Below are 20,541 nucleotides of genomic sequence, written 5' to 3' on the forward strand. Positions count from 1 at the left end.
CACAAGGCCACCACAACACATGCCTGTGCTCCAAGGTGTGAGCGAGGCAGGTATTTCTGATGTTATGTACAGCATTAGACTCAGAGTCTAAACCTGAACTTGGTGCTGTGGCAATGTCTCCCATTAGATTGTGCCTTGACGTGGAGACAGCCTGCCTGTCCCGCTGTCACCTGCAGCTTGGCCACTCACTGTGACACAGGGAAGAGGAGCCTGCAGGGCATGTGGCTATTCCTGCCTGGGAAGTGGGAGCTGTGTGCTCCAGCCCAGTGTGACCCCAGGCAGAGCTGCCAGGGCAGGATGGGACCCGGCACACCTAAATCTCAGAGCGAGTATCTCTGGAGCCCCAGGGGCAGGTGAGAAGTGTCTGAAACCACCTGTGGCTGTGTTAAGAACACTACTCTTTTAATTCGACCCTGCAGTGCAGCTAAGACCAGTGGAGCCAGAGAGGTGTCTTTGTGGTTCCGCAGGCTCTCCTGGGGCAGCCAGAATCCATGGCACGGGCGTGTCACCGTGTGGGGCAGGACGCTGGCCAGAGCAGGGCATCGTGTGGGGCACGAGCTGGGGACACCTCTAGGGAAGGCACCATGTGCAGGACAGGGAAGAGACGGCTCCAGGGAGACCTCAGAGACCAAGAGAGCTGGACAGGGACTGAGGGCAGGGGCATGGAGTGACAGAACAAGGGGAATGGCTTCGAACTTCAAGAGGGGAATCAGGGTTAGCTATATGGAAGAAACCCTCCCCTGTGAGGGTGGGCAGGCCCTGGCACAGGGTGCCCAGGGAAGCTGTGGCTGCCCCTGGATCCCTGGCATGTCCAAGGCCAGCTTGGATGTGACTTGGAGCAGCCCGGTCTGGCGGAAGGTGTTCCTGCCCATGGCAGGGGGTGGATCGGGACGGGCTTTAAGATCCCTTCCAGCCTAAACCGTGCCGTGATTCCCCGAGCCGGCGGCTCCCCGGCGCTGCCCAGCGCGGCGGCAGCAGGCCCGGCCCGGCCCCCGGCTGGCCCAGCACGGCCCGGGCCCGCCCCGCCGCGGCACCGCCCGCCCAGCCCGGCCCGCCCCGCCCGCCGCCGCCAGGTGCCGGAGCCGCCGCCGGGAGCCGGTAGGTGCCTGTGGGGACCGGGGGCCGGGGGCTGCGGCGGGAAGGCGGCCCGGGCCCCCTCAGCCCCGGCCAGGCCGCGGCGCCTTCCCGGCGGCGGGGCCGGCTGGGTATGCCGGAGGGAGACACTGAGAACCGGAGCGGGGATACCGAGCTCGGGAGGACGCTCGGCGCCGGGGAGACACCGAGCGCCGGCGGGGACAGAGGCAGGAGAAGAGCAGCACTACGCTCTTGGGTAGAGAAGGGACGGAAATCAAGCCCTGGTTAACCCCGAGAGCAGGAAGCAGGCCGAGGGAAGGGCTCGGGGCTCGGCCGCGGCGGGAGCGCTGGCTGCGGGGCCGGGGCCGTGCGGCTGGACGGGGACACGGGCCGGGAGACCGGCGGGAGGCAGCCCTGGCCTCGCACGGGCCTTGAACGCTGACGGGGTGTCGCAGGGTCCTGCTGAAATCTTACACAGCCTCGGCTCTGTGCCCTCAGCAGTGCCGGGAAGGGTCGGGACGGGAGGGCTGGGATGAAATTTAATCGGGTGGAAAGCGAGGTCGTGTGCTTGGGAAGAGACTTGCCGGTGTAAGGCGAGCGCGGCTGCCCGGCCGAGGTCAGGAGCTGGCGGGAGGACGGCGGGGGCTGCAGGGCGGGCACGGCTCAGAGAGGGGCAAATGTGATCCACACAGACCCCGGGAGAGCAGGGAAGCAGGCCTGGGAACGAGCGTGTGTGTTTCCAGTTATCCCTGCTCGGGAGAGACTAGCTCGCCCAGTGATCAGGGAGGATGAGCCCATTTTAGAGGAGCCGAAAGAAGCTGAGACGTCTTGACAAGCAGAAGGAAATGATGGTGGGTGAGGATGATATTGGCACATTGGCAGCGTGAAATGAGGAGGGCTCCTCCAGTTAATGCGCAGCAACAAACAGCAAAGAATCAACATTCCTGTGGGGTTTTTAACCATTAAAATGGTGAGATCTGGTTTCTCCCTCCCAAGGCGACTGGAAAGGCAAAGGGTAGCAGCTGTTAGGCAGTGTTTGGTTGCCTTAGGAAAAGCACAGGAGGTGGTGGTTGCTGCGAAACAGAGGAATAAGGTTGGGATCCTGGGGAGAGCTCCAGGGCTGTGTAGAGGAGTGGGAACATGCAGGCTGGGATGGACACTGCCATGCCAGTGTCCTCTGGATCCTCCAGATGAGCCAGGCTCAAGGTTAAACTTCTTCTGGTCCCTGCAAGTGTAGGTTTGTGCCCCCTGGCCCAAGGAAAAGCTGCTCTCAGGTGGTCTCCTTGCACTAGTGAGAACTGGGGAGGCGACTGGCTGTTGTCACATTCTAGACTGAGCCTAAAATATCAGGTGGTAGAGATGAGGTCAGGCACAATGATTTTAAGTAGAAATGTTTTAAGTTATAATTCTAGTGAGTTAGGACTGTATGTAGAACTCTCTGAAAAACACTTTGGGAATATGCACGAGAGCCTCCTGTTTGTTCCCTTCACCCAAAGTACTTAAAGTGGGGCTTTAATTTCAGCAGGGGCCCTGCTGATTTCAGAGTGTGACCAGAGTGGGCAGCAGGGAAAACTGCAGTGAGTATTACATAGCCATAGTGTGGGATATAACCATTCACGTTCAGGATCTAAACAAACTTGTGTGGAAAGCACAGGCTGAAAAATGAGAACTTTCCTCTCCCAAAGGCTTCTCTGTCCCAGTGTTGTGGTGACATCTGTGTGCCCCAGGAAATCCCCGGACGTGTTTGGCCATGTTCCTGCCCTGTTCTCCTCAGGTGTTACGTGAGGAGCTAATTCCATCTTGGAGGCAGGCAGGCAGGCAGTGACTTCATGCCTGTAACAAGGGCAGGGGGATGGAGCGGCGTCCCCAGGTGTCCCCGAGCAATGCCAAGGGGAGCAAACGTGGCCAGTCGTGCCCAGGTGCTCCTGCAGGGCTGGCCCTGTGTGCTCAGGGCTGGTGCTGGGAATGGGGGGGGGTGTGTGTTCCTACTGAGTGCCAAAACATCCTGCCACAGGTGGGACAGGGACAGTAAAGGTGAGGGAGCTTCTCTGATTTCACAACCCTTCCTAATATAAGATGGAAGACTGTGCTGAGCTTCTTGTGTTCCCTCAACAGGTCTTGCACCTCAAATTCGGTTCTGAAATGCACTTCCTTGTGATCCTGTTCTGCTCTGTCTCAGCTGCAGTTATGAAGGGAGGGAGAACGTGTCTCTCAGCACCTGGTGTTGGTTTATGAGCGTGTTTTTGAACAAATCAGCTCTTTCTGTGTGTGGGAAGCCACAATGGGCACTGCTTTCCTTCTGGGTGATGCACAGGTGGCAAACGCCCTGGAAACACAGCTAAGGTGCTCCTGTAGCTGAGGGATGTTCAGGCAGGGGCCAGACTAAAGCCTGTCCACAACTTCTGTATGTTTTGGGGGGAGTCTGGGTCCTTGTCACAGTGTTGGCACCTGCAGAAGTGTTGCCATTGCCAGTCTTACTAACACAGCCAAAGAAGGGATGAAAGCAATTTTATTATGCAAAATAATATATTTTTTCCCTTTAAGCTGTGAATTTAGCAGATAAATGCATGTGTTTAAAGGATGTTTTTGATCTTCCAGTATGAGGATGAGTGGTTTTGGAAGGAAATACATAAACTTGTTAGTATCTGCTCTGATGCACGACTTGTTTTCTGCTTGTGGGTAAAGAGAAGTATGAAATTCAGTGTTCTACATCTGTTTGAGGTACATTGTGAAGCCCTACATTTGATTTCTTATGATTGCTTAAATCAGGAGAGAATACCCTGAATTGAAAGAAATGAGATTTTTTTAAATAGTGGGTTTTGTGGGGTCTGCAGTGGGGCTGGTGCTTCACTCTTGCCACTATTAGCAGGGCTCTGTACCATGCAACAGCTTTCCAGGAAAGGCTGGTGGCTGCCCGGTGAGCCAGAGAGGCAATAAATAACATTTGAATAACATGGAGATTAAAATAATGACAAAGGCAGCAGGACTGAATATATCTGAGCTTCTAGACAGGTGTGCCAACTACACAGAAGGTGTTCTCCCAGAGTGGGCCATGCAAAACTGAACACAGGGTGGGCAGGAGAGTCAGGAAACAACAAATAGATGCTGATATGCCTGGTGGCTCTTAGCAGTGATGTCTTAAAAGGACTTGAATTGTGCACTACTCTTCCCTTTTCCCTGATACAAGAACAGTAATGGTTTGTAGTGGGAACTTTAGTTCTGCAAGACGCTGGAGGTTTTTGGTTGGTTTTGCTTCCAGGACCTGATTTTGCAGCTCTTATGCAGGCAAAGGGCTCCAGCCTGGAGCCAGTCAACTCTCCTGAAGGTTTCAGAGCAAGGCACCTGAGCACACAAGTGTGCAAACACAGAGCTCCGTGTACACTTCTTCCTTCAAAAAACACACGAGGAGCAACTTGTGCCTTGGGGTGTGATGTTCACCTTGCTGTTTCCCTGCTGTTCCCGAACAGCACTGGGTATCCCTCTCACAGCTGGAGAGAGGCAGTGCCACTTTCATGAGCAGTGTCAGATGTTTACAAGCTCTGCATAGGGCCCGTCTCCTCCTCTGATCAAAGGGAATGCAACTGGAGCAGCTGCCATAGGAAACCAGGATCCATTTTCTCACCCCAATAAAGTCTCTGAGGCAGGGAGAGCTCAGATTTTATTTCCGGCCTGAAACGCTCAGGGAGACTCTTGGCTGCTGTTACAGTTTTGCTTTGGGCCCATTCATTCTGAGCTGCCTCGTGGCTGCAGTTTTAAATTTGTGTATTTGTGGTGGTGAGAAACAGCTGTTTGAGAGCAGCCCTGTCCTGGTCATCGATCTGGGTGGAGGACGAAGGCAGGAGCAAAGTGCTTCGTGCTGCACATCTCCACGTGAGGCACTTCAGTGCAGCTGGCTTTAATCTGGGCTCTCTTAGCAGGCCTGCATTTAGGGTAAGAAAATAAATAGCCCCAAAAGGTGGCAATGTGATTAACATCTTAGGAACTGTGCAGAGCAGCTGCTGGCAGTGCATGTTTGACTTTGTACCACTTGGCACGAAGGAACCTGAGATCATCAGAGAATGAAGAGCTGAGCTGGGGCTTTCTGTGAAAATTAAGTAATATATTTCATTGTTACTGTGGTTAGTAAGGTTACTGTGCGTTACTATCCTTTCTAAATAAGAAAACGGAATATTACCCAGTTCTCCCATAGATTTTAGAGTAAAGCATTTCTGCTGAGATGGGGGTCCCACTGCCCCAAACTGTCTCTCCTGTGTACGTTCCTGAACCTTTGATACCCAGTCTCTGCATTTAGGAGGAGAACCTTCCCTACCTTGCCCTAGCAGCCTGGCTCCCTATTAACAGCTTTGGAAGATGTTTTTGGAAGAAGTATTCTGCTTTAAGCTGAATACTTTTACATTTACCGTTCCATCCTGCATTCTGTGTTACAATCCTAAATTCCATCCATCGCACCTTACTGTGATGCATGCACGTCAGCCCATGCTGTCGCTGTATTTCATCTTTATTTGCTCCTTGCGTTGCATGGCTGCAGAGAAAAGAAATTTTACTCACAATTTGAACCATGAGAGTCTGTTTGCTTTGGGACAGTTTCCTTGAGCTCTCGTTCTGGAGTTGAGTGTACATATGAAGGGCTTGTGGTTTTCCCAGCCATTCCCAGAGCTGGGAGAAGGTGAGCAGTTACACCTGAGCACAGGTGATCTGTCACAGTCTGGGGACAGCAGGCTTTGTCTTGACCCACTCCCCACAGGCAGCAGCTCTGAGGGGCTTCCCACTTCCTCCCTTTGCAGCTTTGATCTGACAGTAGCTCACAGGGCAAGATAAAATGAATCAAAAGGTGTTTTTCCAGATATGTTTAGAAGCTTAGCTGTTTGATTGAAAAGATAGACAGTCCCCCCTTCCCTGATTTGTGAAGGATCATCAAGGAACTGTATGAAAAATAAGCCCCTCATTGCTCAGAAATCTCTTTCGACCAGAGCCCCACAGCTGGAGAGCAGGTGTAATCTCTCAGATGATGGGTGAGTGAACAAGATTATTGTCCTGGGGAGAATTATTGTACAATTGATTTCATTTAGGTCACAGAACAAAGATTGTCATGTGGGAAGACTTTTGCTGGGGGCCAGACAGGCAGTGCTGAGGCTGGGTGTGAGATGGGAGCACTTGGCTTTGGCTCATCTGTTCAATCTGTTCACAGAGTTGTGGGAAGCCCATCCAAGTAATGTTTTACCTCGTGCCCTTCCTCTGTGGGGAAGGGAAATGGCTCCTCACCCTCTGCTAATAGCATCCCTGGCATGGATGTGCTTTTCCAAAGGGAAAGCACTTGCCCCAGCCTGGAAATCTTTGGGGTATTTGGATGCTAATGCTGGAGAGGAACAAAAATGAGGGCACAAGCTGGGAGTAGTTTGTGTACCTTTTCCTGGTACAACAATTTGCTTCCCAAAAGAGGGAGGGTCAGCTGCATTTTATGGCAGTACCATTTGTTTGCAGAGCTTTTGAAAAAAAAGATTGACTAATATGTTCTGGATTGACTTGTTCATATCTCCAAGATCCAGGACAGCTGCTGTCCCGTGTTTTTTCTCCTTCCCTTTTGGGTTGGTTTGTTGTGGGTTGTTTCTTTTTTTTTTCCAAATGGCCATGACTCAGCCCTTCCCTGCCACTCTCTGAGTTTCCTGGTTTCTGAATAGGCTATTCTTGGGACAGCAATTCCTGACAGATAGAAACAAGGGGAGTGTTGTGTTGTTTTCCTCTCCATTTCTTCTGTGGCCTGCGTAAATGCTCTGCTCCCCTCTGATTTTTGCCTTTTTCCCACATTACTGAATCGTCCTAAATTGCTGGATGTCATCTGGGGCATGTTTTTGCCCTTGTAGCAAAGGAGCCCTCTCAGACACGATCCAGGCTTGCACAGCAGCAGCTTTTCTTTCCCAGCAGGATGGTGGTGGCAATCCTGAGCGTGGAGGGTTAGACTGCTCCAGCTCTGTCTATTGTAAAGCTCCAGTCTGCTTTGTTGTAGCCCCTCTGACCCCACGGAGCTGTGCTTGGCTCTCCAGTGATCTCCTGGGCGAGGGGCAGATGGATCCGGGTGAGGACCAGCACGTGGTGCCATGTCCATGGAGGATCAGGTGCCTCAGCCTGGCTGTGGGTACACACTGCCTTTGTGTGTACTGTCACAAGTAAAGGGGAAATGCCGCCCAGAATTTAAAAACAATGAAAGAAAAAACTTTCTGATGGCTTACTTCTTGTCCCCCTGCAGATGGCAGAGGCTGGGAAGCTGAAGGATGCTCCCTCTGAAGCACTTAATGGTGCAGTTACCCAGCCTTTCAGAACAAAAAGCTTTTGGATTTGTTCTGAAGTTTATTCCTCTGTAGTGTGGGCTGGGGAAAGGCACCTGCTGTGGCAGGAGCACCCCCAGACCACATGTGCTGGCTGCTGCTCTTGATGTGAAGTGAATGAGTTGTCTAATACTAGACAACCTTTGCTGGGTTTTAGTTTAGCCCAGCTCTTTCACAGTTGTATGTGAGGGGGAAATAGCCTACACTGTTGTATATTTTGCCTTGAAAATACAGTTAGCTTTCTGAAAAACCAGAGGGACTCTATGTTTTCTCAAAGCCTGTAGTTACCAAGAGAAATTTTTCAGACTAGAGGGCTCGAAACACAGGGGCAGTGTTCTTCCTTAGCATCCCTCCACGTTTTTGGATGTGCTGTATTGTTGTTAAGCCAACCAAGAGAAAAGCTGCTCTGTGTGAGGAGGCTTTGAGAACATTCACTGCCAGATTAAATTAGCCTTTCTGAGAATAAATTAGTCGTTGTGATGCAGGCAGCCCCACTCTCTCCAGCTGTAAAATCTGCGCGTGCTGGTACCCGCAGCAGATAAATGATGTGTTCAGGGCTGTGCTGTTAACAGGAGATTACATTTCTGGCTGGGGATGAATGAAGAGCAGCCGGTTAGATTTTATTGATTATTACTCCGAATGAGAAGCAGGGCACCCTTTTGAAGGAGGGAAGGGAACCCGTGGGATTCAGTGCAGCTCCGTTTTGGGAGGAAAGCATGGACTGGAGGCAAAGCTGTACCCTTGCTGCAGTGACTCCAAGCTGGGATGCTTTTGAGTTCCTCAGGGGTCCCAGTCACCCAGCTCATGGCAGATGGGGAGCTGGATCCGTGTGTTGGAGGGGAGGATAAAGCCTGGAATATGGAGGAGTGCAGTGAGCATGGGATTTTGGCTGCTGCCCACTCCTCTGGGCTTGTGTTTTTAGCTGAGCACTGGATAAAAAAGCTGCTGGTGGTGTGTGCATGCTGCCCTTTTCACAGAGGCATCTTTGGTTTGTCTCCTAATTGACTTAACGCCTTTATTCTGCTTTGTGCTATATCAGGAAGTGCTTGCAGGAGGCTGGGCCTGTGCTGAAGCCTCAGCTTGTCCTTCCCACCTGCGCTGCTGGGACTGCTCAGCTCCTCCAAAATCTTCACGTGCTCTTTGAGCCAGCGGGGACTAGACACCCTTTCCACCGGTGTTAAATTTCAGCTCTTGCCCTGGGCTTGTTGCAGGTCTTCCACAGGAATGGCATCTGGAGCATATTTGTGTTTTGGGAACGGAGGTTTCCCCCAGAGTTCGTGGCTGTCACAGGGGGTGTAATTCAGCCTTCCAGACTCTCCTTGCCGTGTTTCAGGATGGTTTAGCGTGGTGGGAGCTCAGTTTGGAGCTGCCTGCTGGGCTGTTCTGATGTGAGAGAAAGCAGTTCCCAGCCGGTTTAGTGTCGTAACTGTGGCAGCTGCTCTGTCTTCCTCCGGCTCAGGAGAGGATTTGAGCAGCTGAGCTGTTCACCTGCCCTGAGGGCATCCTGCTATTATGGGCTTGAATCTTCCCTGTCCCGTCCTCTCCTGTGGGAGCAGTGACCCGGCCTCGGGACTGTTCCAAACCCTCTGACCAGTGATGCTTTTTGTGGAGTGGCAAAGCAGTGAGGTGTTGCTGTGAGAGAGAAAGGGTTTGGAAGAGCCCGGAGCAGGGACCTGGGGAGGGATGTTCTGTGTGTTGGGGCTGCTTGGAGTCCAGCTCTGTCCTAGATTTTCAGTGGGAGCTTTGGGGAAGGGGTTATGAAGGAGTTGGCAGGAAGTGGTGCTGCAAATTGAAACCACAGTTATGCCTGGAGTGAAAATGACTTTATTGGACCTGCAGGTCATTGTGGACCAGCCAAGTCTGGTGGGAACTGGAGGAAGAATTGGGAATGGCAGGAGCTCTGTGTAACTCGGGGGTGCCCAGCACTGGGCACACGCAGTGGCTGTTGATTAATCCAAGGGTTTTCCCCTCTGGGACATCATCATCTGTCTTTGAGCAGCCCAAATGAGTTGGGGTTGGGAGCAGGGCAGTCAGTGCCAGGTACCCTCCTCGTGTCCAAATGCCACGGGACAATCCAGCCTCGTGCTGGTGGCCCTGGGCAACTCCAGGAGAGGTCCCAGTCTGGAACTGGGAAGTTCTGTGGGAGCAAGAAAGTGGGTGTGGTATCATGAATGGCCTCAGTATGGAAAAGTTCCTCCAGTGCACATCTTGGGCTGTGTGTGGGTCCTCCTTGCTGGCAGTGGGACTCAGGAGAGATCTCAGACCTTACGCACAAGATCCTGCAGAACCCCAAACCACACTCCTTTGCAAAGAGTGAGCATAAAATTGAGTGACACAGAGCACTTCACACTAGTCCTCCAAAAAAAGTGCAAGGTGACATTGTGCTGGTTAAATCTGAATGTCAGCAGCTTCTCTGGCGCCGAGGCAGGGGGATCTGTGAGCATGGGAGATGCTAATGCTGGAGACTGGAGCCAGTCCTACAGCAAGCTGGTGCTCTCCTCGGGTAGGGAAACATCAGTGCAGTGGCGTGTGTTTTGTACAGCGCTTGAAAATGGATCTGGAATCACCACCAATGTATGCAAAATTATTTCATTGTGTTGCAAAATCTGCAAGGGAATTCTGAATACGCTCTTGGGCTCTGATTAATTCTGAGACTGAAATGCAAAAGTGCTGATCATCTCTGATTCTAATTTCCTCCTCCCTTGGAGCTCACTGTGTCATTTAATGGATGTCACACACGCACTCAGTTTGATTCAGCATTGATGTAGCTGTGTTATTTGACTTTCTCTCGAAAAATTCTGTAGAAGGAGGGAGAAATGAAAGAGTGGATGCTTAAAGAAATAAAATGTTTTTATTTTGGTGTTGGAAAGAGAATCTATAAAACCCTGGGTTTTGCTGTGAGACATAGTGGGTACTCATTGTATATTCAGCTTCTCTGTGCTGCTGTCCCCCAAATGGGAGGTAGCAGATGCTGACAGCAGGAGATGCTTTTTTTGTGTAGGTAACTGAAGAGCAGTACTTGGTGACTGGGAATGACCTGGGGTGCTCCACGGAGAACCTCCAGGTTGCCCAGTCTCTAAAACCATGAGTGCTGGGAGTGGGAGGGACTGACACTTCTGCCTTTGATCCCTTCCTAACTCATCCTTAAGCCTCTGTTCAGGGCTGCCGTCAGAGGTGAGCTCGGATCTGTGACTGTGCTTAAGAGTTGTGGAGCTTCTCCCGACCTCCTGAGGCTTCTGCTTGCTGTTAAGCTTCTTGAGCTGGGGTATTTTTGTTTGCTTGTTTAAATGAGCAGCTGTTCTTGTGGCACAGTTGTGTTTGATGCTACATTAAAACACAGTGTTGGAGTAGATGTTGGGTTTAGTTGCTTGAGATTCTGCCAGGTTGTGTTACCACCATTATTAACAGATATCAAGGGAATGATGTAATGCAGGATGTATCCTCTCAGGGGGAAAATTAAGTAGATACAGAGGACTGGAGGCAACAGCTGCTGCCATCACTGGATGCTTTCCCATGGATGTTATCAAGTGTTAGCTTGGATTCTTTGTGAACTGCAGTGGAAGTCTCATGGAAAAGCTCTCTGCTTCCCCGGGGAGTTGGCTTGCAGCACCCTCCTTTTCTCATCTCTCTGGAGCACATTGGTAGGGTGCAGAGGAGCTCAGCTTTATCTTTAATGTTATTTTAATCACATCCATGAGCACACCTGGTGTGTTGCAGCCTGTCTTCTCCCGTGCAGCCAGGACAGCTGCTGGAAGGGTCTGAACAATGAGCACCTCCTGAGTGGGAGAGTGGGTTTTCCAGGGCCAGTGGCAGCCTGTGGGGCAGCCTGGCTGCAAGGTGCTCCCTGCTTCCTCCGTGTTCAGAAAACTTGCTTTTGGGGGCCAGATTCAGCTGCCCTGGTGGTGCAGAGTGCTCTGTGTACATCTCAGTTTTCCCCAGTTTCTGCCACGTGGAAGGGCTGGGGTCCAGTTTTGAAGTGTGGGGTTGTGACCTGTCCTCCCTTTCAGCCCCTCCTGGCTCCTGGATGTCACGGTGAGCTCTGCCAGCACGTGATGCTGTCCACAGCCGTGTGCCACATCTTGGGAGCCAACAGCAGAGAGAACAAGCTACCTCATCTTTTCTTCTTTTCATTTTGGCTGGTTTTTCTTTAAATACTCAGGTTAAGCAGGTCCTGGCAAGGCTGTTTCTGCAGCCCCAGCCTGAAGAGCCAAGAGCGCTCGGTCAGCCCATCCGGAGGCGAACAGCACTGGAGAGAATCCCAGAGGCAGCAGCGGGTCCTGCAGGAGCTCCTCCCGCACGTAACCCTTTGTGGGTGTTGCAGATAAAGCCTCCTTGTCTTAAGCAGGGAGGATTTTGTGTCTGGTTTTCCTGATATCCATGCGGAGGAGCTGCTGGAAGTGGTAATTTGAATCTGTGGCCAAGGACAGCTGCACCGGGGCTGCGCTGTGGAGATTATCTGATTGTGCTTTGGATTTAATGCCCTGAGAAATCTTGCTTTGGATACAGCACCTGGCTGCCAGCGAGGATCCTGCTCTGAGGTGATTTGTTTGCCGGGTGACGGTGGCACAGAGAAGGTCAAACGATATGTCCAAGGTCCCCAGGTAAACGGCTGCAATGGGGAAGCTCCTCCAGAATTCACATACTGGAGAGCAGAGCAGGGAGCTTTGGCTGTCTGACAGACCTGGTTCGAATGATGAAAAACCTTCTTCTCCAGAATTCCTTGGTTTTAAAGGAGAGCTGCTGGCCTGCCTTGCCAGCTGAGCTTTCTGCACCCGCACTGAAGGAACAGCCTGACCCTCCTGGAAGAAGCAGTTTTCTGCAGCTGAAATCTTACTGCAGAAGTGTGGAAGAAATCTGCTGTTCTGGGAGCAGCCTGGCTGTTCCTGAACAGTGGGTTTATTCTCCCTGGCAGTGACTTGGACTTGGGAAAACACAGCTGAGTTGCTCAGAAAAAGAACAGACCTTTCCTTCAGTCCTTCACTCGGGTTTCTGTTTCCATCGGTGCCTCGCAGAGCGTTGCAGGCATGCGCCCTCTTGCTGCCTTGTCCAAGACCAGGACGAGGAGTTGAGGAGGTGTTGCCAAGGTTAACAGCGGGTAAAGGAGCGGGTCCATGGTCAAGAATTGCCAGCACATCCTTGTCTCTCACGGAGGCTGAAGCACTCTGTGCTGTTTGTTCCTCCCCTCCTGGTTCCGGGGAGGTGGTGTGCAGGCTGGGGGCAGCAAATGCGCATGGGAAGAGGCAAAGCTGAGGGGGAGCTTCGGCTCATTTGCAGGCAAAACATCTTTTTGTTGTTCTGCATAAAAGCCAGGCAGAAATAACCAGTGGTACTGCTTGTTCAGCAGAGATTTATGCTGTCTCTCCTTTGGAGGTAAGAGCTGTCCGGTGGGATTGCGCGTGGTGGGAGCTGAGCCGCATCCCTGCCGACTGTGCAAGCGGGCACGCGCCCGGAGAGGGCACGGCCCTGCGATCCCCGGGCACAGCACGGGCAGGGGCAGCATCCCTGTGAGCTCCAGGCACTGCTGTGACACAGGGAACGTGCAGCTCCAGGCTGGCTTTGGAGGTGCCGTTCGGAAATGCCACTGCGGAGGAGGGCGATTGGGATTGGGATCGGCACAGTCAGGGTATGGCTCCGTCCTCCTCAGCACACCCTGCTCGGTTGTCCCTCCTTGCTGCCCCTGAAGCTCCTTTTGAAGAGTAACAGACTTGGGCTCAAATGAGATTTTGCCAGCATCTGATCGGGCTTTTGTGCCCATACCCTTCCTAGTGTCAGTATTTCCCAGTTTCTGGAGCATGTAGCCTGTGGCACACAGGTACCTCTCCTGGGGACAAGAAAACTGGGATGGTGTTGGCCACAATGCTGTTCCTGTTTCTAAAGGAAGGGTGCTGGTCTCAGTGAGGGCCCAGCATCTTCAGGACTCTTGGCTTTTAAAGCTGTATTTCCAAAAGCCTGGAAGCTGGAATCTGCATCTCTTTGATGTGTGGTGAAGCTGAAAATGCTTGTATATTTTCTCTTATTTATTCATTGAATTTTAGTGTCGTTTTTTAGTTTTTCAAATATCAGAAGTTTTTTGTTTTTTTTTTTTTTAATGGAGGAAGAGCTCCAAAAGTGAGCAGCAGCAGCTTTTGAAGTGTCAACGTCACCGAACGTGGTTGAGTATGAACAAATGCTGCTTCCTGTCTCAGTGGTTGGAGCCTGCGCTCCCGTGGAGGAGGCAAAGCTGAATTGCTGTGCATCTCAGTTATAAGTGCAGCAGGAGCAAGGAGAGCCCAGGCTGTTTCAGCCGGTGGGATGGATCTCAGTGGTGCTGTGAGGCTGACTCAGAGCTGCTGGGGCCAGTGCTGCTCCATCAGGGCTCGCACGCGAGTTGGAACCTGCCAGCATCTGCTCTGCCCTTGCCAGGTTTGTCTCACCCATGGAGATTTCATCCGGGAGGAAGCAGCTTGAAGCACAAACAGCTGCTGCCGGGGAAGAACAGCATTAGCAGACCAAATCTGAATTATCTGTGTCTGTCCTCTCTGTGGCATCATCTGTTTTATGGTGTTCTAGTGGCACGATATTCCCTGGTCCCACTGCACACCAGTTGTTTTGGATGAGTGGTGCCCACCTATCTGTTTGGAAAGCAGGTGGGATGTGCAGACCTTTTGTCTTGCCATGTTTGAATCCCAGACTGTTTCTGCAGTGATGTAACAGGGAAATACAGACAGCATGGGACTCTGGACCCTGACGCATCAGCTCCTCTCATCCCTGCTGGAAGTTGCTTTGTATCAGTTTGAGCATGTCAGTAGTGGGAACCAGGGGCTCCGGGGTATTGATCTGTGCCCTCTGGACAAGGGCCTGGAATGACAGGACAAGGGGAAACGGCTTCACCCGGACAGAGGACAGGGTTAGATTGGAAATTGGGGAGAAATTCTTCCCTGTGAGGGTGGGCAGGCCCTGGCACAGGGTGCCCAGAGAAGCTGTGGCTGCCCCTGAATCCCTGGCAGTGTCCAAGGCCAGGTTGGATGGGGCTTGGAGCAGCCTGGGACAGTGGAAGGTGTCCCTGTCCATGGCAGGGGTTGTTGTAATGAGATGGGCTTTAAGGTCCTTTCAAACCAAACCATTCTAGGATTGTACAATCCCTCATTAACTGGATTGGAGGCTGCTGAGCACAGGAAGGAGGTGGATTAGAAAGCATTGTGTTTCCACAGGCAGGGCTGAGTGCTGCCCACAGCACGTTGGCTGTGCTCACTGTGTGAGAAGCCTCAGACAGACCTTTGGGGCTGAGAGTTACACCTCTGATCTGAACAGGGGACCTAGAAGTCTGTTGCCGTCTTCTCACCCAAAAGCTGCCTGGAATGAGATCAGGGAGCACAGAGCCAGGGGAGGACACACGGATTGAGGCCATAGCCAGGGTGGGCCAAGCCCTTTCTGCTTGGAGGCTGTGATGGAGCTCTGCTGTCCTGGTTGTGTCTGTCACACTACTGTGCCCCAGCAGGTTAATAGGAATCTTTTCTTTTTCATTTTCTTTAGCAAATACAATTCCCTGGGGGCATGGGGGTCCTTTGCCTTTCTCCTGTGTTTAACTGAAGGAGTGCTTGTGATGATCCTGCTTCCATAGTGGATTTATCCTCTGTAGTTAGTTTGCAGAGGAAACCAGTAAAAGCTGTTCTTCCAGTTGAGAAGAGCTAATCTGCATTTGTAGCTGGAAATAGCATCTCCTCTCTCCATCCTTCTATGATAACCAACTCCTTTTGAGTCTTAGGATCTTGCGGTGTGTCCGTGCTCCAAAGGACCTGCACAAGACATTGGTGATTCCATCAGATCTTGAACTTAAACCTGGTAATTTTGGAATACCGCAGGACTGTCAGTGCCAGGCTGGTGAGGGATGCTCTGGGGCAGCTCCTGCCCAGTGCCAAGGGGAAGCCAAGTGCCCTCTGGTTTCCCACGGAACTCTCCATCAGGAATGGGCTGGGGTTTGTGCTGCTCACATTAAGATGAACGAAAGCACTGGAGAGAAACAGCTTCTAAGAAGCTTAAAAGCAACAGGCTTTCTTTTCCTCCTGGGAAGGGCACACAGCCAACATCTTGCTCGTTACAGATCTTTTTTAATAAGCAGAATATTGCATTAGGAACAACTGAGCCTGCCAAGTACGAGCAGAGCGGCCCCACATCCCACAGCTCCCTTCATCCCCTGCACGTGTGGCTCTGGGACCCTCGGGCTGTCACCTTCTGGGCAGGGTGGCAGGAGGAATGGCTGGCTCACCCTGGGGCTGTTCCTTCACCTGATGGGTGTTGGTGGAGTGGCTGGTGGAGGACTCCTCCTCTCCTGCATTTACTTGCCAGCTGCTTTGATGGGGGGAGTGAGGCTGGGGAGTGTTGAAAGATTATTATGGGAAAGCAGCATCTGAGCAGGAATGGGAGGAGATCTATTATGTTGGAAAAGCTGTGGGTACAGTGGACATGTGAGGGCAAGGAAAGCTCCCTGGCAGGCTGCTGTCCCCAGGTAAGGACTCCGGGATGCTCCGGTTGGGCTAGGCTCATCCAGAACCCCTGCAGGCATGGGGACAGGAAGGTCTGAGGCTCCTGGATGTGCAGGGTTGGGTACTTTGGAAAGAATGAATCCTCCTTTTCTTCACATCCCCGCTGAGCTAAAAGGAGCACGGCCCAGTTTGTGGCTTTGTAGGTCACTGAAGGAGAGGGCGGGCTCTGCTGTGTGCCTGGAAATGCTCCGTGCCATGGCAACTCTGCTTCCCTGGGCTCTTAAGGAAGAAAGTGGAGTGAGAAGCAGGAGGGAGATGACCCCCAGCTGCCCCGGTGTTACTCTTTGAAGCTGTGTGGCTGTAACACCACTTGACCTTGGGGGAAGAATTCCAGTCAGGAAATACGGACATCCTGGGGGAGACCCTGTGTCTGTCAGGAATGTGCTCAGCTCCTGGGGGGGATCAGTGTGCTCCTCTGCGAGCAGCAACAGGTGCTGGTGCTCCTCTGGGGACTGATTACATTTCCTGCTACCTTGCAGGAGGCTGCTCGGTGGCAGGGAGCATGGACTAGGAAAAAAGGAGTAGAGTGAAGCAAAGCCATGCAGGTGAGGGAGGCATGGGTCTTCTGCCTTGCTTGCCAAGTCCTTGGCTCTGCTTGGCCCGGCAGCTGCAGGTGAAGGTGGTTGAGCCCCACGGGCACCTCTGTGGGCACACCTGCAATGCAGGGCTGGGGCAGCACTGGCTGCCTGGCCTGGTGCCTGTGCAGGCTGTGCCGTGCTCTGGGCTGGCTGCCCAGCACGTGGCACTGGAGCCAGCAAACGGGACAAGCAGGGTCACATTTGCTCCTGGCCCGTTGGGGTGAAGGATGGAGCTCCCAGCACTGCTCCCTGGGCTCGGACAGCAATGTCACCCTGTCCCATGCCTGATGGCAGCTGTCCCAAGCACTGAGTGAGCAGCCTCTCACTTGTATTTCCCAATTCAGTCACATCCTACCAGCTATAACTGAGCCAGTGGAAATGGGGAAGTCAGGTTTCTCGATGTTGTGGCACTTCCTTGGATGTCAAAGAGTGTCAGTGGGGCTTTGCTACGTGCCAAGGACACAGATCCTCATGCCTGCCACTGGGGGGGCACGTGGGAAGGCTCCTGCCCAGGGGAGAGAAGGGGTTTGGTGTGGCAGCCAGGACAGTGCTGCAGCTGTGACTGCACTCCATCTCTGTAATTCACTTGCTGTCTCCTTTTACGCAGATCAGTGGAAGAAGCTGCCTTCCAGCCTGTGCTGCTCAGAGGAGCTGCTTCTCTCAGCTGTCAAGGCCTCTGAGCTGTTGCTGCCGGGAAGAGGACAGGTAAATTCTACCCCATCCAAAATAACAGCTCCAACTGTTAAATATGGTCTTACCTTAACTCACTGGATTTATTTAGAGATTTATTTAGAAATGCTCTGTGGGTTTGCACCCTCTGTCCTGGAGTTTGAGCTTCAGGCTCAGGGCGGGGGTCCTGCCACCCCCCAGGGCACAGCTTTGTGTCACTGAGGGCAGAGGTGGGGGGCTGTGGGCAGCTCTTGCCCACCTTTGTTACCCCAACGATGCAGCCAAGGCTCTTGGCACAGCACGTTCCAGCCCAGCACTGCCCTGGAGCGTGGCCATGCAGTCCAGAGCTGCCCTGATGAGCTGCTGTGCACCAGGTGGGCTTTACAGAGAAGCCCCATGGAGGTGGCAGGAAGATTTTACACCTTAGAGTTGCTGCCTGGGCACAGCCTGTCCAGCTTTGGGGCCATACCCCTGGTTCTGCCCCTCCTCCATTACCCGTCACCTCTGTCCCCAAGCACCGTGCCAGCTCCGTGTGCCTGTGGCACCAAAGGCTGGTGTCACCTAAAGGCTTCTGTCCCTGCAGGGCTGCCTGGAGCCATGTCCAATGACCCACCCCCACCCTACCCGGGGGGCCCCTCGGCGCCGCTGATAGAAGAGAAGCACGGCCCACCCTCTGCACCAGGTACTGGGGATGTTCCAGCTGCTCGGGGGGACATTGCCAAACAGACAGGACCCACGGGAGGGTGGGTTCCCTGGGACTGGCCTGGCTGTGGCCTCTCCTCCACGGCCTGGGGAGGGTGCTGCAATGAATGCCTGGCTTCATCTGTCCCCGTGTCACCCTTGGGGGAGGCAGGAGGGGTCCGAGGGGCAATGACAAGAGCAGGAAGCGCTCCCGGCTCAAAGCCTGGCACTGCTCCCTGCTGTGGGGCGAATTTGGGTTTCTTGTGGCTCAGAAGATGCAGCTTGAGGGGGTGCTCCCCACCTTCTGCCACCTCTTGACTCCCCTCCCTGTCGGGGTTGCTACCCTGAGCACACAGCCCATCTTCCCCTCAGTTCTCCTGCCTCCTTAGCTGCTGACTGTTTTCCTTTCAGAGGGTGTCACCCCAGTGGTGGGACAGCCCCAGGGGGTTCCCATCCCCCCTCCTGAGTTCGGCCCCCCCCCATATGAGCCACCCTCGCAGCCGGGGTTCGTGCCGCCCCACATGCCCGCGGATGGCTCTGGGCCCTATGTGCCACCAGGTGAGTCCTGCAAGGGCTTGGGGGACACGGGCTGGGCATGGGCAGAAGCACGTGTTTCCTGGTGCCCCGGGGAGTGGGGGACACACAAGAGGGGGTTGGGGCTGCCCTCTGGAGCTTGCAGCGAGGTTCCTTGGGCTGGGCCGGGGGCACAGTGCCTGTAGCAGGGCTGGCCCCAACTCTGTACTCCAAGGGTGGTGTTGCAGCAGGGTGGGGGCCTCCCCATAAGGATGGGGCCTCTCCTGCTATGTGCGAAGGTGCTCACGTGTTTGTGTTTCTCATTCACAGCAGGATACTACCCAGCCCCAGGCCCTCACCCCCCCATGGGCTACTACCCTGCCCCAGGCCCCTACCCCTCTCCTGGTGGCCACACGGCCACAGTGCTCGTCCCACCGGGAGCCGCCACCACAGTCACAGTGCTGCAGGGGGAGATCTTCCAGGGTGCCCCCGTGCAGACCGTGTGTCCCCACTGCCAGCAAGCCATCACCACCAAGATCTCCTACGAGATTGGGCTCATGAGCTTCCTTCTTGGCTTCTTCTGCTGCTTCGTGGGGTAGGTGCTGCAAGCAGAGCTGGGGCCTCGTGTTGGTCCTGGGTAGCCCCAATGCCGGTGGCCTTGGCCAAGCTGTTGGGCACGGTGGGGACCTTGGCACAGAGGTGGCACTGGGGCAGCAGAGGGGTTCCTGGGGTGACAGCTCCTGCAATTACTCACGTCTCTTGCCCATAGCCCAGAGTGAGCCCCAGGCCCAGGGGCTGCCCCAGCTCAGCATCTCTGCCTCTCCCTGTGCTCCAGGTGTGATCTCTGCTGCTGCCTGATCCCCTGCCTGTTCGATGACTTCAAGGACGTGACACATACGTGTCCCAACTGCAAGGCCTACATCTACACGTACAAGCGCATGTGCTAACGGCGCCCCGGAGCCCTGGAATGCACCGGCCCCGCCCCGCTCCGTCCTCTCCGCGTGTGCATCGCCCCTCGCTTCCCCCACCGGTGGTGTGTATGTGTTATCCCCGGCTCCCTCCCCAGGGCTGCCACCACCTGCCCCCGGCTCTGCTCCTCACTGGGAATACTTGCATTGGTGACACTGGTGCACAGGGGAGGTAGGCCAAGGCCCGAGACAGTATGTGGGGGTGCCCTGCAGTGCACAGGAGTGGGGGGCATCACGCTGCGCCCCATTACGCTCCAGGGTGTGAGCGAGGCCCCTCTCACCTGGAGCAACCCTGGGAAGAGCAGCAGCTGCTGGAGGTGCCCACCCCAGACCCCTAGTGCTGCGGGTGCCTGGCCGCAGGTATGTGCCGGGATGGGAGCCCAGGAGGGGACCCAAGCAGTCCATGGTGCCCTCAGGAGACGCAGCACAGCCTTTGTGGCACTTTCAGGAAGGGGCTCAGCGACAAGGAGACAGGGCAGTGCCACACACCAGGCTTCCGTGTGGTCGAGAGCCCCCTGCGGCCCCGTGGCAAAGCCCCTTCCCGAGGGGAGGCAGAGCTGCCTCTAAGCACGGAGAGGGGCCCGGCGGCTGCACCCACCCTTATCAGCACCTCCGTCCTGCCCGGCGGCCACTCCAGCTGCATGCGCCTCCTCCCAGCCCCGCCGCGGCTCTGGGGGCAGGGACAGCCCCGAGCAGCCCTCGCCCCCATGGCAACCTGAGAGCCAAAACCGCACCCGGCATGTCCTGGCTGCCCGGCCCGTAGACTAGAGGAGATTGTTACCAGCCCGCAGCTCCGGAGCCGTCCTGGGCCCGGCGGGGGCTCTAGGGTCCTCCTTGCATGTGGTGTAGGGGGTATTTTTAGCTCGCTCATGTGGGGCAGAAGGAAGGGGCGAGCAGGCAGCGACAGGAGCTGCCAGCAGCACTCCCACAGCAGGGGCAGGAGGACCTGGGAGCCCAGCTCAGCCCCTCGGGGCTGCTCCTCCCTCCCCTGCCCCTGCAGCTCCCAGAGCAAAGTGGGGGAGTCTCTCAGCACACAGGTCTGCAAACACAGCCTGGCCCGCACAGGCGGCTGCTGTTTGCTCAGGGGTGGAACTGTGGCACTAGTCAGTGTTTTTATGTAAATAAATAACAGACCCTGAGCTCGTGTGCATCTTTTCTTCTCTCCTGCTCTAAAATCACAGCTGATCTGCCTGCAGGGAAGCTGAGGATGAGG

At 54.3% G+C, this 20,541-nt stretch overlaps 1 protein-coding gene across 4 annotated transcripts; it reads left to right on the forward strand.

Moving 5' to 3' along the window:
- Window positions 1–1,044: 1,044 nt before the first annotated feature.
- CDIP1 (cell death inducing p53 target 1) lies at window positions 1,045–20,467 on the forward strand. 4 transcript variants are annotated; one of them, XM_066198399.1, is made up of 6 exons: window positions 1,045–1,098; window positions 17,105–17,202; window positions 17,750–17,848; window positions 18,259–18,405; window positions 18,691–18,955; window positions 19,196–20,467. In XM_066198399.1, exons 3-6 carry the CDS (start codon window positions 17,764–17,766, stop codon window positions 19,305–19,307), a joined length of 609 nt encoding a protein of 202 aa, XP_066054496.1. In that variant the 5' UTR covers window positions 1,045–1,098; window positions 17,105–17,202; window positions 17,750–17,763; the 3' UTR covers window positions 19,308–20,467. The 4 variants fall into 4 exon arrangements, with proteins under 4 accessions (XP_066054496.1, XP_066054499.1, XP_066054498.1 ...); XM_066198402.1 differs by having other exon boundaries at window positions 18,694–18,955; XM_066198401.1 differs by lacking the exon at window positions 1,045–1,098 and adding an exon at window positions 12,453–12,767.
- The last annotated feature ends 74 nt before the right edge of the window (window positions 20,468–20,541 follow it).

Source organism: Chamaea fasciata, unplaced genomic scaffold (assembly GCF_029207755.1).
Source record: "Chamaea fasciata isolate MVZ Bird 193981 ecotype frontalis unplaced genomic scaffold, bChaFas1.0.hap1 SCAF_16, whole genome shotgun sequence".
Lineage (NCBI taxonomy): Eukaryota > Metazoa > Chordata > Aves > Passeriformes > Sylviidae > Chamaea > Chamaea fasciata.